Source organism: Nipponia nippon, unplaced genomic scaffold, assembly GCF_047370975.1.
Source record: "Nipponia nippon isolate SJK-2023a ecotype South Korea unplaced genomic scaffold, ASM4737097v1 scaffold_9, whole genome shotgun sequence".
Taxonomy (NCBI): Eukaryota; Metazoa; Chordata; class Aves; order Pelecaniformes; family Threskiornithidae; genus Nipponia; species Nipponia nippon.
In genome coordinates this window covers 24527731-24543839 of record NW_028262413.1, presented here as the reverse complement: position 1 = coordinate 24543839, position 16109 = coordinate 24527731, and the positions used below count along the sequence as shown (strand labels likewise).

At 46.6% G+C, this 16109-nt stretch overlaps 1 protein-coding gene across 3 annotated transcripts in view; it reads left to right on the top strand.

The window, feature by feature from the left end:
* Nucleotides 1-4943: 4943 nt before the first annotated feature.
* Nucleotides 4944-16109, top strand: part of PHF2 (PHD finger protein 2) — an 87260-nt gene continuing 76094 nt past the window's right edge. The window contains exons 1-2 of one of the 3 annotated variants that reach the window (XM_087744125.1): nucleotides 4944-4989; nucleotides 5287-5502. In XM_087744125.1, coding sequence (XP_087600251.1) covers nucleotides 5405-5502 — 98 coding nt within the window. In that variant the 5' untranslated portion in view covers nucleotides 4944-4989; nucleotides 5287-5404. Of the gene's footprint in view, nucleotides 4990-5012; nucleotides 5503-16109 lie in introns of those variants that run through there. The other 2 variants (XM_087744126.1, XM_009475851.2) reach the window with 2 other exon arrangements.

Here is a 16109-nt window from a genome sequence, read left to right as displayed (position 1 = left end):
AGCAGCCCAGCACGGTGATGGTCCCACAGGGATGACAGTGGTCCCATCAAACCGCTCAGTGCTCCCTGACCACGGGCCACGATGTAAACTGGGACCCATCCTAGCCAAGCCATGGGGCATACTGGGGCGAGCAGCCCTATTTTTATTTTTTTATTTCTATTATTTTTATTTTTATTTCTATTTTTTAATTTTTACTCTTTCCTATTTTTGGTCTTTAAATGAGGCTCCACTGCCTTTTTAACTCCCTGGGTGCAGCTGGGAGGCATACGGAGGTTTTTTTTTTTTCTGTGGCCCCCAGCACAGGGGGCACAGGGTGCTCCTTGGGTCTTTTTTTTTTTTTTTAATTGTTTAATTAAGTTATTCTCCTGAAGGTTACATTAAATGAAGAACTGCACACCTAACATGAACGGTGAGTGAAAAGACGCAGCCAGCATGATACCTCCCGCCATGTGCGCTTTGAACTTCAGGACCACATTTAATGCTGCTGAAATAAGCGGTTGCTTCTGTCACTGAGCTTGGTAAAATGTGACAGTCATTTCACTGCTTTACACCCTGCTGTAAAACACAGGCAAAAACAGCTTCAAAAATATTTCTGTACTCAATGTTCATCAAATTGCAGGAGGTTTTGGTTGCCAGGTCTTGGCAATATCGTGCCCAGCCCCTGCTTGCTTACCTTGAGCAGTTATCCTGCCTGATATTGACCAAGTAGAATTGGTGCCCAGGTAGAGTTACTGACGCTGCTTTCTACTGCACTTCCAGCTGCTTCCCAAGGCAGGCTCCTGCCCGGTGCTCCTGCCTCTGCCCACGCCTCCTCTCCACGCATGCCCCTGAGGCTACAGCATGGCAGTACGGGGGGGCTACTGTGAATTTTCTGAGTTATTACACTTGTTTTCCCTAAAAAAATAAAATAAAATATCTGAAAATTTAAAATTGTATAAGAGAAACTGATAAATTTTTATTGACACCTGATGAGATGGTCCAAGTTCAGATTTTGTCTGTGTACTCTGTACAGATTCTGGTGACCCACAAAAAATACAAGATTTTAATGTCAGTATGACACTGATGCCTAATGAAGTAACTTCTCCATGTAATGATGGTGCATGACATTAGATTGCATGCTGAAATATAAGGCAAGAGAGAAGTGTTTAAGTGAGAAGGTGCATGTATGGACTGATAAGTGCAAACTGCATTAAGAGTTATGGATACAAAACAAATTCTTTAACTAGGTCTTTAAACTAATTTTCTGCATGAAAGGCCCTTTTAAACCAGTCTCCTTTTATGACTTCAACCATTTTAAATTAAAAATGTTGTTTACATCCTCAAATGCCTTGCTTCAAACTGCACATCTCGTTATTCCTCCTGGTTTGATTTGGGTGTTTTGTTACAGCATTTGAACTACCCCTTTTGTGTATTTACTGTAGAGTTCCCCATAGGACAGCCATGGCCTGATGGGTGCTGCTCAACTGTTTGTGCCAACTGAAATAGAACCGAAATAGGACAGTACGGTGTGGTGTGAGATCAAACCAATTACTGCAATAGGGAAATCTCGTGTCAGAGGGGAAAACTGGAAGTGATGTAAGCTGTCATCTGCTGACGCCTCTCTTGCCTTCAGCTCAGTGCTCCCTGTTCTTTCAAGGCTGGTTTCATAGACAGCTTCTTTGCAAACTTTTACTTAAAGAGTAGATATGGTCAAGAGGAAAAAAGATAACTTGGTTAACTTCCCTACAGTAGCATGGAAATAACTATGGAGACAATGTGTCTAAAGCTACAGGACATCATAAAATAGAAGGACCTTGTATATACCACTGCAGAGAAAATCTATAGGAAGAACACTACAAAATGATAAGAAAAACTGGGAAGCTCAAAAAATTATAGCAAACCTTCCCTCTGTGCTGATGACCAAGCCTGAGCCCTTTCTGAGCACCACACCAGAGATGGGACCAGAGAGCTCAGTACTGTGAGCCATCACTGCTCAAACTAAAGGAAGCAGCTGGAGGCTTTTCCAAAATGCCCACTTCAGGATGTCACCATCAGTGAGACTTCTCCTCCCAGGTCATTTAAATACTCCTGAAAAATCCCATCCTCTCCCGTGAGCTCCAAGATCGCAGCAGATCTCTTCATGCAACGTAGCCCCTGGACTCCTACCGCTGCGTCAGCCATGTGAACATCCAACTGCTTACTGCCCGCAGGGTCTGCGACCACCATGCAGATGTTTTCTGGGTATCTGTTTGGGCCTATGCTGCTGACTTTTTTCCAATTGGTTTAAAAGTATGTATTAAAAACTCACTTCAAAATTTCAAAAAACTTAACTCGATGATCGAATTATGTTTTGCAGAGGCACCTCAGCATGGCTCCACCACTCACTCCTCCCTGCCCGAGAGCAGCCAAGCACCCTCCTTGCATGGCTTCTAGATCGAAATACTCACAGAAAAGTCAGGACAATGAGACAGCCTCACCAATTAGTTTCTTTATCTGCTAATCCCTGGAAAAACAATTAGTAAGATGTCCGAGTTGCCAGAACAGAGCCACCAAGTTTCCCATAATTTTTTTCCACGCAATATCGGCAATGTTGGCTCTAGCAGCCACCAGCACAACTTAAGATAATCCAACTGACTTTGCAGAGGAAAGGACTAAAAACACTGACACTGCGAGCACAGCTCTGCTGCTGGATATACCCATCACCCAAGGAGCAGCATGGGACAGCTGAGGAGCCTTAAACTGCTCCAGCCCCTTTTGCGGAAGAGTGTCTGGCTACACCCTTGTACATCCCAGCTGCCCTTTGTTGTGGTCACCAAAATCCCCGCAGCATTAAGAGGGTTTAGCTCACCAGCGGCTGCAGTGGAGACATGCTGACACTAGAATTTTGTGCAGTGCTTTGGAAATGGGGCTGTTTTCATGGAGATGCTTGTGGGGCTTGAGGGAAGGCAACGAGGATATAATTTTTCACAGGTCATATGGGCTTGGTGTGAGCAAAGCCCATAAAAGAACTGGGAGAGGGAGATGAGCACACACTGTGATGTGATGAGCTGCTACGCTTGCAAGTGCTTCCATGCTCCTTAAAAATTACAATACTGGTTTTACAAAAGGAAGAAGGCACTCCAGCATGCATTGTCCCATACTGAAGGGCATCAAAATCACTGAATTCTCTGTTCAAACCCATCCTGCGGAGTGGAGAGGTGCTGGTAGATGAACTTGGCATTGACAAACAGTGAACAGGCTCTGTAAAGGTGTGTGTAACTCTCGTGATGGTTCCCAAGTCTTTCCTCCTCATCCTGCTTTACTCCCTAGACTTTCTCTTCTACTTTCTGGTTGAAGCTCTGAGCAATTAAAATCATGATAGATCAACTTAAACTTAAAACAGGTCTGATTTTTAGAGGGCAGATACTTATGCTGCTCAGCGCGGTGAAGAAAATAGGCCCCTTTGTGCGTCTCGAGCCATTCAAAACATGTCATTCAAAACAACCGAGTCACGATTTAAAATGCAGGCCTATAATCTTCCACCCGCATTACCACACCTTGAGCTATGTCAGAAATTTAAATTCACTCTCATAAACATCCACGGTGGGCCAGAGCATGGCATTTCTGACACTAGTTCAAAGGTAGCTTTGCATGAACACTGGCTGAAAGTCATTTCTGTGGCATGTAAATTCAGTGGGCAAGGCAAAGAATTTTGACAGTCCCTCTTCAGTTGTCCTAGGCAGGTTCTGCCTATACCGACAATGTATATCTCTGTAGGAAAACCTAGAATTGAAGTTATTTGGCCCCTTGAATTTCCCTTGTCCTCCACAGGTGATTTCTGCGTATTTTTGCAGACTGATGAAAAAAGGCAGAGAAATGTCCATTTTCGCTTTTTACGCTAAGATAAATAGATTTTTTTTTCCCCTCTCAAGTGAGATGGATTCGAGACGCTGAATCCATCGTAACTGGAATTAAAATCACACCTCAGTTGGGACACCTTTTGTGAGTACTTTGTAGGAAGCTCTCGCACTTCTTTGGGAAGCGTGCCAGTGGCTATTGAACGCTCTTGGGACACAGATCCCATCAAAATGCCCCACAGTACGATTGTTTTCACCACCCTAACAGCTCTTCAGAGTTGAGGGGGACAGAGGTTCTGCATCCTCAGTCTCGGTTCAAACTGGAGGCTTCCTCTTTTGCCCTTGCTGCCGCTGACCCCTCTCCGTCTGAGAGGAAGCCGGTGTCTGTGGGTATGTGCAGTCTTGGGCTACACGGATGTTATGTGTCCAAGTGGCCCTTCACAGGACATATCCAGCACCCTCCCGCTTTGACTTGGTGCTTCGCAGGCACAAGGTATTTCTTTTTATCTCTTTGGTGTAGCAGCCCTACTTGCAATAGTGAAAGGGCTGCCACGGGCAGAGGTGGGTAACTTTAAAAGCAGTAATATAATTCTACCAACTAAAAAGAAGGTCATTTTTTTATTTCTTAATGTAAATCAACACCCGTGCATGTTTCTAGGCCCTTACCCACCATGACCACCCAGACACCAGACCATCAGGGCGTTATTTGTGCTGGTAGGGCAGCGCAATACTTACAGCTACTTTCAAGCATGCCTGCTCCGTGATGGCTTGCCGTCAAATGAGTCCTTTTGTGCTTCGCTCTTGCAGACAGGCACCGAGCATCGCCCCGCGCTGTTTGCGCGGAGCGGGGCGGGCGGGCGGCCAGCGCTACTGCCGGCGGGGTCCCCCCGCCAGACCCCCGGGGCGGCGGGCAGAGCAGTGCCCCGGCTCGTTTTCTTTAAAAAAACCCTCCCTCCTGGCAGCCAGGCGGTAAAAAAAACCCACTCTCCCACCCCAAAAAGCCCCCCGCCGGCAGCGCTCACCCTCCCCGCCGGTCGCTCCGCCGGGCCCCGCCGCCCGCCCCGGCCCCAGCCCCAGCCCCAGCCCCGGCAGAGGAAATATTGCAATGTTGCAAGCTGACGTAAGGACATTACAAGGAAAGGGCTACATTTCGGAGTGTTTATGAAAAGCCTCGGTACTGTACTGTCACCAGGGGGCACGCAATAGAATGCATTTCGCCAAACATTTTGAATAATAATCATTTAACAACAACAACAACAAAAAAAAGCCCCAGTCCGGTCGGCGCTTGCAGAGCCGGAGGAACCATGCAGCCAAACTTTGGGAGCCCTTTATTATTTTTCTGACATTGCTCGCCCGCCCTTGAGGAGCCGTAATTGCATTATCTGATTTTTTTTTCTTTCTTTTTCCCCCCCCTTCCCCCCCCCCCCCTTCTCCCTTCTCCCTTCTCCCCCACCCCGTCTCCTCGACATAGCAAATCCTCGGGCGTTTCGGCAGGAGCAGCCGCCGGAGCGACCCCGTGGCAGGAGCCGCCGCCAGCCCCGCTCGCTCCGCTCCTCCGGGTGTCCAGCCTTGTTTTGAAGGGAGCTAACATGGCGACGGTGCCCGTCTATTGCATCTGTAGGCTGCCCTACGACGTAACCCGCTTCATGATCGAGTGCGATGCCTGCAAGGACTGGTTTCACGGCAGGTAACACAAAGAGATCGGGCCTTTCCCCCCCTTTCGCCGCGGTCCCGCCGCCTTTCGCCGCCTTTTCTCCGCCGGGCAGCTCGGGGAGCGGCGCTGCCGGAGCCGCCGCCGTGTGCAGTTTTCCAACAGGCCTTTTTGGAGAAGAGGAGGAGGAGGAGCCACTCTGCCCCCGTCTCTCGCTCGCTCTCTCCCCGTTGTATTTGTTTTGTGTGTGTTTTGTTTTGTAAATTTTGCTGGATTCCCCGCACAAAGCCCCCCCCCCCCCCCCCAATCCCCGGGGCTCCGGTGTCACGGGGGTGGGGGGGCCATTGTGCTTTCCTCCGGGAGGGGATCGTTCCCGCCGGCCGGCGGGGTGATGGCAGCGCAGCGCGGCGGCGGCGGGCTCTTACGGCCGGGATGTTGTGTGTCCCGCGCCGCCCTCCCCTCGCCTCCACACCGCTTCCCTCACGGAAACGGGGCCCGGGGCGGCGGGGGAGCCGGCCGCGGCACGCCCGTGGGGCCGGGGTGGGCAGGGGTAGCGGGGGGCCGCGGCGGCGGAAGACGGGGCTCCGCCGCCCTCTCAGCTGGCTCCGGCGGCTGGCGCGGCGGGCCGGGCGGGCCTCCTGGCCGGGGGGGGGGGGGGATTCCGGGCACCCCCCTCCCCAGTCCTCCGCGGCTCCCCGGGGCGGCAGGAGCGGGGAGGAGCGGGGCGGGGGGCAGCCGGGGTGTTTCCCGGCTGACAGGGCTACCATCGCCGCGCCAGCCTTGCGGCTTAACCCTTGTCGGGGCGGGCCGAGCGCTGAGGGGAGCGCGGCGGGGCCCAGCTCCCCTCCCGCCGTGGTGGAGGGGCAGCGGGCGAGGGGAAGCCCCTCCGCGCCGGGAGCCGGGCGGGGCGGGAGAGCGCCTGCCCTGAGGCGGGGAGGGCCGGGCGGGGAAGACCCCGCTCGCCCAGAGCCCGCCCCTGAGCCCGGGCAGGGCACCCCCGCTCCGCGGGGAGGCGGCTGGCGGGGACCTCCGCCGCCCCGCCGCGCCTCACGGCGGGCGCCGGGCGCCTCCCGGGCAGGAGGGCAGCTGCCCCCGACCACCACCACCGCCCGCGGGCCTGCCCTGTCGCCGCCGCCGGAGCGCCCGGGGCCGGGGCCTGCCGTAGCGGAGGCGGCCGCCGGGCGACGGGAGGCGGCGGGCGGCGGCGGCGGCGGCGGGGGAGGGGGAGCCCGAGCAGGGCGGGCCGGGGCGGAGAACTCCGCTTTTCGGCTCATTTCTCCCCAAACCGTCCTCACGGAGCGGCGGTGCGGCAGACAATGGGAGGGTGGCCGCGCGCGAGTTACGGCAGCCGGGCGCAACTTCAGGAGCCTGTATTACTGTTTTCCTCCTCTGTGAGAAATGGGGAAGCTGGTGACTGGAAAGCCGAGAACTGAAAAGACGAGAACATTAAAATTCACCGAATTACGCGGGAAGTCGCTTCAGCACCGACCTGCGGGCAGGCTGAGGGTCCCGGGAGGGCGGGGGCGGGGGCGAAGGGGAAGGTGCGGCACGGCGGCGGCCTTCAGACCGTGGCCGGGAGATGCTGGAGAGGCGGGGGTCTCTGAGAGGCTGTCGGCCAGGGGAGGTTCAAAGAGTGAACCAGCCGTGGACTGCACCGGCGAGACACCCGCCTGGCCGGGACGCTCTGCACGGTGCTACCGGAGGGTCACTTGATGGAGGGGACGGTGGAAGCGGAGGGCAGCTGTGCGGGCAGGTTTTCCTTGCATGGGGGTTTACGGAGGAGGATGATGGAGTGTTACCGGCTTTGCAGCAATTCTTCATTGAGTGATAAAAGTGTAAAAAGTGAAATTAAAATCCAGTAAATCACCTGAGTGAGCGCTTTTTGTAACAGATACTCAGTAAGCTTAAACTGTAACTCTTTCATTTTACCCAGCTCCAATGATTGCCTCAAAATAGTTGGTGGAGGAGGTGAAGGCAGGAGGCACTGCCTGCTGCCGTTGTGGTTCACAGATGCCCAAGTAGGCCCTGGGTCAACTGCAGATCTTCCCCAAAACCACCCGTGCGGACAAAAAGCTGTTAAAGAAACTTTGCTGTGACATTAGGGATGATGTTCCGCCAATTGATTTAAAAAGCTGTGTAGAAACACGAAGCAAAATACTGAAGTAAGTAGTTTTAGTGCCAGTGTTGACGGTGGGGTGCTCTACACGTATGGTTTCGGACATGAGGCTTAAAGGATGTGCACTTCCCCGCGTTGATTAAGACTTGGGCACAGGTGACAAGGTGAGGCTGATTTAGAAGCTGGAGAGAAGCTTCAAGTGTTGGGCACTTGAAACTTGGAAGCCTTAAGAACATGAAAAAATAAGATTTTCAAGCAAAGTGGTGATAGAGTGGATTCGTGAAAAGCTAAACAGCAAAGGAGTTAAGCTGCCTGCATATGGTGGTGAATTTTGATTAAAACTGATGAAAAGTGCTTAGTTGTAACCGATCAAGAAAACGATCGTTTTGTGAACAGCTCGGGGGCAATATCTCATGCACACACAAAGAAAGGTATTTCATATTGTGGTATAAAGGGACAGAATCAAGTTGTAGCTCTGTCACAGAGGTGTTTTACCCTTTTTGCTTAGCTCACGGTAGTGTCCAGAGATGGATTTTAAAGTAAAGAAAACTGAGAAGGAGGAGGCTTCTCACCAAGTCAAAAGCTAAGATAATTGTATTAGAGAAGTACCTTGAGTGATTTAGTAGAAAACAGCTTGTATCTGTCCCTGTTTGCTTTTTTTGGTATTATATGAACAAATAAATATTCAACAAAGAAAAATAAAAATAAGGACTTAGTTGTATGAAATTGTCCTGTCTCTCACCTAGACACTCGAAGCGCTCATACTATTAACTGTACTGCAACCAAAAATAAGCAAGTGTGCAAAGCTGCGTGACGTTAAGGAGGCTTGCCCAGTTTTTTAATCGTTTAATCATACTTATGTCTCTTTTTAACATGACATACAGTGTGCATTTCAGAAAAAAAAGTGTCATTTCTGTTTTGGTTTTGTAGAAGCAGATCAGGTGTCTTCATGCTTCCTTTCTGATGGTAGTTTCCAAATGAAAGAAATGTTTTTCATGGTTTTATTCACATAGCAGTCATAGTCTCCCTCGCATCTGAGGCTGGGTAACATCTCTGCGGCAGCTTCAGCAGTTCCAGTGATAAATCCGTATTATAAAAATATTAAACGCATGTTAAACTTACTTCCTGCAATTTAGAAGTTGGAAACGGGGAGATGAAGCCATCGGCACACGTCAGATGAGCGCTCTCCAGACCACCGCCCAGTACTTGGCCGTTTGCTGACGTGCTGTTCACTAGAGTTTGGAAATCACTGTTGCTTCCCGATACAAGTGCCAGAGGGATGGATTCAGGGTTCTCCGGGGCTTTTAGATTTCACTGGTTGTTTTTATTATCTTTCTCAGGTAGGATTTCTCTTGTGAAGTGGTGTTAGATCTTTGTGTAGAAATCATTACTTAACCCTGAGAAATGCCCAGGTGGTCCCTCACTGCTGGATCTGAGCTCCTGCATGGTGGGGAAGGCGGCACCTTGGAGCGCTCCCTGCTCTTGCTGGTGTGCCTGTTGTCATTGCAGTCTTAGGCCTGCATGCAGTGAAGTTGCTGCATTAGACTGGGTGGCTGAATTGATACATATGACTGATAGGTTTCTTTTGACAGACAAAGATTAGGCATCCGTGTTGATTTTGTAGGTCGGTAGCCTTTGGTAGTCTTGCCTTTGTGGTGTTGCTGGTCTGTAGGAAGAAAAAGTAAAGAACTTGTCATTGTTAGCTCTGTTCCTTTCTTTCTGAAAGCTTTCTGAGCCCCTCTGTTACGACTCCATATGTTACCCATCATCGGAGACCCTTGGACACTGTTTATGAAGCGTGTTGAGCTATGGAGCCACCAATATGTTCACAGAATGCTGTTTGTGTCTTCTCGTTAGATTGAGTTTCAATCATTTCCGTGCTTTCCGTTTGCCTGAGCAGCTCGAGACAAGCAGCTTCAAGCTCTGTCTGGGAAGGATGGAGATGATCTTATAGGCAAAAGGAAAATAACACTAAAGCAGAGAGCGGGGTTGTTTGACTCCTCTGTTTGTGAAGACTGTATGTTCTTTGGTCTGGATGTTTGGTCTAATGAAGTCCCACACATCTCAATTGCTTCGAGTCCTTTGCTTTCCTGTAAATAGCCAGCCTCGGTGCTCCATGCTTTCCTGGCTCCTCCATTGCTCTGTCATAGTACGTCTATGTTATGTCCTCAGTTCTTGGGTCCCAGACCTGACGAGGAGTTCCTGGCACTGTTCTGCATGTCTCCCAGCCTGAGGGCTGCAGGCAGCAGCAATAGCTGGGGTTGTAGATAACCTGCAGCTGTAAAGCCTGTTGGTATGGGAGATGGCTCTTTGGACTTGGGGAAGGCAAGGAGAGGAGGAGGAGGGAGTTGCATCACGTGCTGATGGATGAAGAAGGTGAGAATCAGCAGGTGCCCAGGTAGTTGCTCTGCTATCTTGTCTGTAGGCCTGGCCAGACAAATGGGTTTGTGCAGGCAGCGTTGCAGGCTGAGGGAGATGTTTTCTGTGCTGTATACTGTGCAGGCTTGCTTTAGATGATGTGGGACAAGACGGTTCACTGGCTCGGTGGAGCGGTTTGGCCAAAGCATGTTACACCTGCGCTGTGTGAAGAGCACTGCCTTCTACTGTGCTTCTAGGTGATGAAGTTGATCGTGATCTATGAAGTTGTGTGTGGTTTAGGAGCTGCCTGCTTCAGGGACAGCCTCTGTTCCAAGTGCCTCTGCTGCAGTTGAAAGCAGCTAGGGTAGGTTTGCTGACAGGTTGTGAATATAAACCACGGAGGGTTAGAAAAAGTCATATTTAACGACAGGTCTCCGAGTGTCTCATCTATTATGGGAGTGTTACAGAACCTAATATTGAAGGCAAGGAAAGTCCTTTTGTACAAGTTTGTTCAACTAGAAATCTGTACTGGGTTATTTATTACAGCTGTAGGTGAAGGGAGGTAAATTATTTATTTTCTCTGCAGTGGATATTTTGTTACCAGTTCTTATAACATGCACTTGGTGTTGTAGGATGGGATGATACAATCACTTGCTAAATAAAATAAAAAGTATTTTTGTATTTATTTTTATACTCCATGTATATTTAAACTTTGAAACTTATTGCCTCAGGCATATTGAAGTAAATAACTTAGTAAAATTATAAAAGGTTTAGTTGTGTAAAAGTAGTTCATGCAGTTATCGTAGCAGCATAAAATTATAATGGGTGTTAATCAAGGTGCCTTAATGCACAGAATGAACTCGAGCTGGATTAAGAAATGCACTTGTCTGTTATATTGCAAAACTAAAAACCCTGTGTATGGGGAGATTGTATTCTCTTCCTGGAGCTTTCAGCATTGTGCCTTGTAAAAATAAGTCTAGTTTTGCCTGGCAGCATCTAGTTCTTCTCTTTTACATGGGCTTATCACTAGCTGTGGCCAAATTTGGAAATTTGGGTAAAATTTTAAGATGAGGATAATCCTAAAAATATAGTGTTGTTTGCCTTAATATTATCACAGCAGAGGGAATTACTGAGGTTAATTGTACCATGCACAGAATGATTTCCTTTAGTGTGCAGAGTTCAGATAGGAACAAAGTATGTAAGTTTTCCCAGTAACTACATATTTAAGATTATTTCAAGTTTTCCTGCAGAGTTAGTCAACATTACAGCCTCAGTTATACTGGGAGATTGACCAGAGCAGCTATCATGAGTAAGCTATGCTAATACCTATACCTGAATGCTTTCACTTATGGATGCTCTATTGCAGCAAAAAAAAGAAAACCTGGTTGTTTAGAAATTATTTTATAGAGCCCGTAAAGCATGCTAATTATTCTGGATAAAGTGTCCACATGGACACTTTAGTGGGAATTGTTTGCCTTAGGAGGAAATAAACAAAACCAAAACACCTACTTTTTTTAAAAATATGAATTGTTAGTATGGAACATGAAGAAGTTTTGAACTTACGATAAAACTTTTTAAATCCTTCTTGTCTTCAGGTTGAAATTGCTGTCATTTTCGTCTTCCTTTCAGTAACATAGCTTTATTCTATAAGTTGAAAGCTGTTCGGAGAACTTAAGCTTTTTTCATTTCAAATCTATTTTACACCTTTTCTAAAATTCTTTTTAAATGTTCAGGGCTGCATAGAGGTAGAAACACGTGGCACGCTTGTCCCAGTACTGATGCTGGGTTTGTTGCCTTGTACTATTGTGTGGTCCCATGGTGATGATTAACACCAACTTCCAGAGCATTGGGAGTCTGGCCAGATGGTAAAGCGAGTCGGTTTTGCATGTTGCCAGTCAGCGTTGTGTTCCTGGTCCTTTGGCATGGCTAAATAAACTTCTTGTCTTACCATTTCACATCCATTTGTGCTCTGAGAAAGAGCCTGAGATTCAGAATGGAAAATATGTCAGAGTTTTAGTATGCCATTAAAACTTTCAGTTGACCTCAGAGAGTCTCTTGGGCCATTGCAGTATCAATCACAGCTGCAAGAATACTTTGCAACTATTTGTTAAAAGTACAGTCTCAATTTGTGTAGTGGATTTCCAAATGCAAAGTTTTATCTGCAGTTTTATCTTGTAGAGAAAATATGCTAGTGGGTTGAAAACTTGTATTTGGTATAAATTAAAAGGGTTGAATTCTTACTCAGAAAAAAAGTTTGCATGGAAATTGAGGTTCACCCTTTTCCACGGAGGTATTGTAATGCTGACATCCCCAGGAAAAGCACTTAGCACAGCACTCTTGCTAAATGATAAGACAGGCTCCATGTTTAGATATGCAGGCAAAAAGTGCATCAGCTTCCCCATGTCTGAGTCTTCTGTCCTCTTCTGGACCACTGCCTAAGTAGTGGACAGGTTTTCTATGGATGTCCATGCAACATCTAGGTCTACAAAGCTGACTTTGATGCAGAACGGATGTTTCTCTTTTGATTAGTTCTTTGCTATAGGACTGAGCGTCACTATTAGACACCTCTAGGTTTACAGTGCCTAGGTGTCTTATATTTAAGCTTGCTCATTAGAAAACCCTGAGATTTCAGCTTGAAAAAGTGTTTAACTGAGACATTGAATCTAGCCGTGAAAAGAACTAATTACTTCAGTTTATGCAAATACGAATTTAGGTATCATGAGTGCTTAGCTGGTCTGAACATCGAGGTTTTGATGTGTCAGCTCACAAATCATGGAATTATTCTCCAAGTTAAAGTATGCTTTAGAAAATCCAAGTCTAAGTAATACTAAGTGTGGACAGTAATGTGGGAAGAGCTGGCTTACAAGTACGTTGTCTGGTACACTGGTGCCGGAGAGTAAGTATAGATCACAGAAGGGTGTTGCATATAAAGATTCGTTGAATTTCAGAGGGTTTTACCTCTGAAATGATTTCAGATTTTACCTCTGAAAGGATAAAACGTTATGGATATTAAGCACAATTCATTTTTAATTAAAAAAGAAGCATTTGAAAAAGAGTATGAATTAACGAGTGCTCTTCAGCAGCCCGAACCTTTAGCTTGACTGTGTTTAGTAAGCAGTCCTGGTGCCTGTTAAGTTCAGTAGTAGCGGGACTGCACCCTTAGCAAGTGCTGGGTTTTAATCAGAAAAGTTAAAGCAATGCCATTTTTCAGGCAACAAAAAATCAGTTCTGCAAGAAAAGTGGGGCTTGGTTACCCACTGCTTTTTCCTTATTGCTAAATAGCTGTATAATAAAGGAAATGGTTAAAAATGTCTTGAAAAAAAATATCAAAGCAGTGTAACTATGTATGGGGAAAAACTGGTGAAGAGAAAAAGTGTTCTAGAATCACTATAAGGCTTTCTAAAGCCCATCATCTTTAATATTACCTTAATATATTTTCTTCTTTCTGTTCAATATACATTTTATATTAGTAATGTAGTATATCTACACAGAAAACTAAGGGTAAGGGTATTTTTCTAGCCTGGATGCCATCTCCTATGTGGCAGCCTGTAATAATGCAAGCATGGCTTCAGCCAAGGGCCAGTTTGTACAATTGCACAAGGACTCTCAGTAAATACCTGGAGTGCCTGGAGCTGTGCAACTGCCCCGAGTTTAAAGTTAGCTTTGGTCTGCCGTCTTGAATTTGCGTTACACTTTTGGATTGCACTGTGGGCAGAGGCTGCAACAAGCCGCGCGCTGTGCGTGAGCGGTCTGCTGAGGCCACCCGCCTTTTGTCCGGCATGAACAGAACGTCCTTTCACTGTTGGAAGCAAATGATCTTTTTCACTCACAGCTTTATTAGCAAAATTTTATTACACTTCAAAAATATATTCAGATGCTGGGTTACAGCAAATATAAAATCCCACTACTAGTGTTACACTCTTATTACAGTATTATTCTGATGAACAAAACTCCATCAGGTAAATGGCAGTAACTTTATAGTTGTAATGACTTATTTTCCTGTTTGTCAGAAATTTGTATATCTAAAATATTTTACAGTTCCTGAAAACATTTTATTAAACGTGGTTCGTGACATTAAAAGTATCATATAAAGGTGCACCGTAGCAGCGCTAGAGGCTTGTTTGTGATATAGGTGAGCCAACTCCTTGAAATCAACTGGATTTTTCATAGTAACCATTTTATGCGTCTTGTCTGTGGCTGGGAACACCATAACGTGGGTGTGTATTAGAAAATCTTACACTTGCTGAGTGATGTGAATAGTAATTCCTTTCTAGATTTTTATTTGAAAACAATAAGACTGTGCGCAATCTATTTTAGGGCATTATGCACGATCTACTTTAGGATGTTAACTAGCTGTTTGTTAGGTCTAAATACCTTCCATAGAGACTATATTGGCAAGAACAAGGTTTTTAGCAAATTCCACACTCTCATGTGGAGGGGTTTGTCCCCTACTCCACATAATGACTGAGTAGCTCAGCCCCTGTTGAAGAACACTCTCCAAGGGACAGTGGCATCCCTGTGACCACGCTCACTGGGAGCGTGGCGTGCTCAGACTGCAACATCTCCTGCTTTGCTCCGGTGCTTGGTGCTCACCAGAGCTGGCATCCCAACCCGGGATGCATTCAGGGCGCTGAGGGATGGTTTTCTCCTGGTCTCGGAGAGTGCAAACCCCTCCTTGTTGAGCTCTCCTGGCCCTTAAGTGGAGCTGCTGGAAGAGGCTGACAATGTGTGAAGGATACCTGGCCAGCAGTCCACAGAAGAGTTCCTCTTTTCGTTTCATCCCAGGCACATCCCCAAAAAACAATGGGTGCTACTTCTCCAGATGGCGCCATGTGTTAGTAATGCACTTACAGACCTGAGCAGATGTGAGGATACCGAGTCTCACTGCAGTGTGTGCTTAAAGTTGTGCAGCTAACTGGTGTAGGCCTCTAATGGGGTATTCAACAATTTTTAGTATTTTACCCATTAGTTTTAGCAAGTAGTTGAGACAAGCAGAAAGTTAAGCAATAGTGTATTTTGACAGGAAAAAAATCAGAATTGTAAAAACAAAAATATTTTTAAATGTCGTATTTGCAATTGTTAATCTGATAAGCTAGAACTATGTGAGAGCAGTTGGAATTATGGTTGCCTTTATGTTTTTATTGAATTGCTTATGGATTTCATTGTGTTTTCCTCTGTTAGCAAGAAATACGGTACATTTACTCTCACGGAGAGCATTTTTCCTTGAAGTTTTCATCTGGCAGACTGAAAGGATGTAACAAGTGAAAAAAAAAAGTGAGATATTTCTGCTAGGAGTCATTAGTTGTGATTTTTTGCTAAACCTTTTTTGCTCTTAACGTCTCAGTGGAAGGTGATGGAAATGTGAAAATTGGCAGGAATACTGTTCCTATGTCATGTGTGCCATTCATTGGTCTGGAAAAGCTGGATTTGATATGGCCAAATTATAATGATTTAAAAAAACCCTAGTTAATACATACCCATTATTTAAAAAAATAATCTTCCTGTGCTCCTCTAGCACAATGACACCATGTCTACACTACATGTGGACAGCAGAGCAATCTGGTCGACCAGATGATATCTTGGGTTTTCGTGGGATTTGCACATGGAGTACGAATGATTATAGTATGCATTTGTGATTGTTCGTGTGTATAAAAATACACTCATTAAATGTGAGCCATGTGGTTGTGATTTACCCTTTCAGCTCGGAGCCGTATTGTTACTGCTACGGTGCAGAACAGTATCTCATTGTACATGCCCAGTGCTGGGCACTCCACAGCCCTCTCCTCTGCCTTCTGATGCCAGATACAACAAAGACTGCAAATGGTTTTCATTAGGTTTTTGGATGAACGCAGAGTAACGTGGGAGCACGTGAAACAGCCAGTGATCGTTATTCAGGAATACAATCCCCATAGCCAGAATATAAGCAATATTTAATCTCTTCCATTGAACATCTCACCAAAGTCTCCGGATCGGGGCAGGAGAGGGAAGTGAAAGGGCTTAGACTTCTGTTGCTGTTTGGCCTGTGTCTGAACAAGGAGAGTGTCTCCTGGATCACCATGCTATCCATTTATGATTTTCTTTCTCTCCATTTGTGATCACTAAATACCCTTAAATACAATTGCAGCAGTTGCTAAGGAAGGTAAAATTAGAGTGTATCTAGTGTACTTTT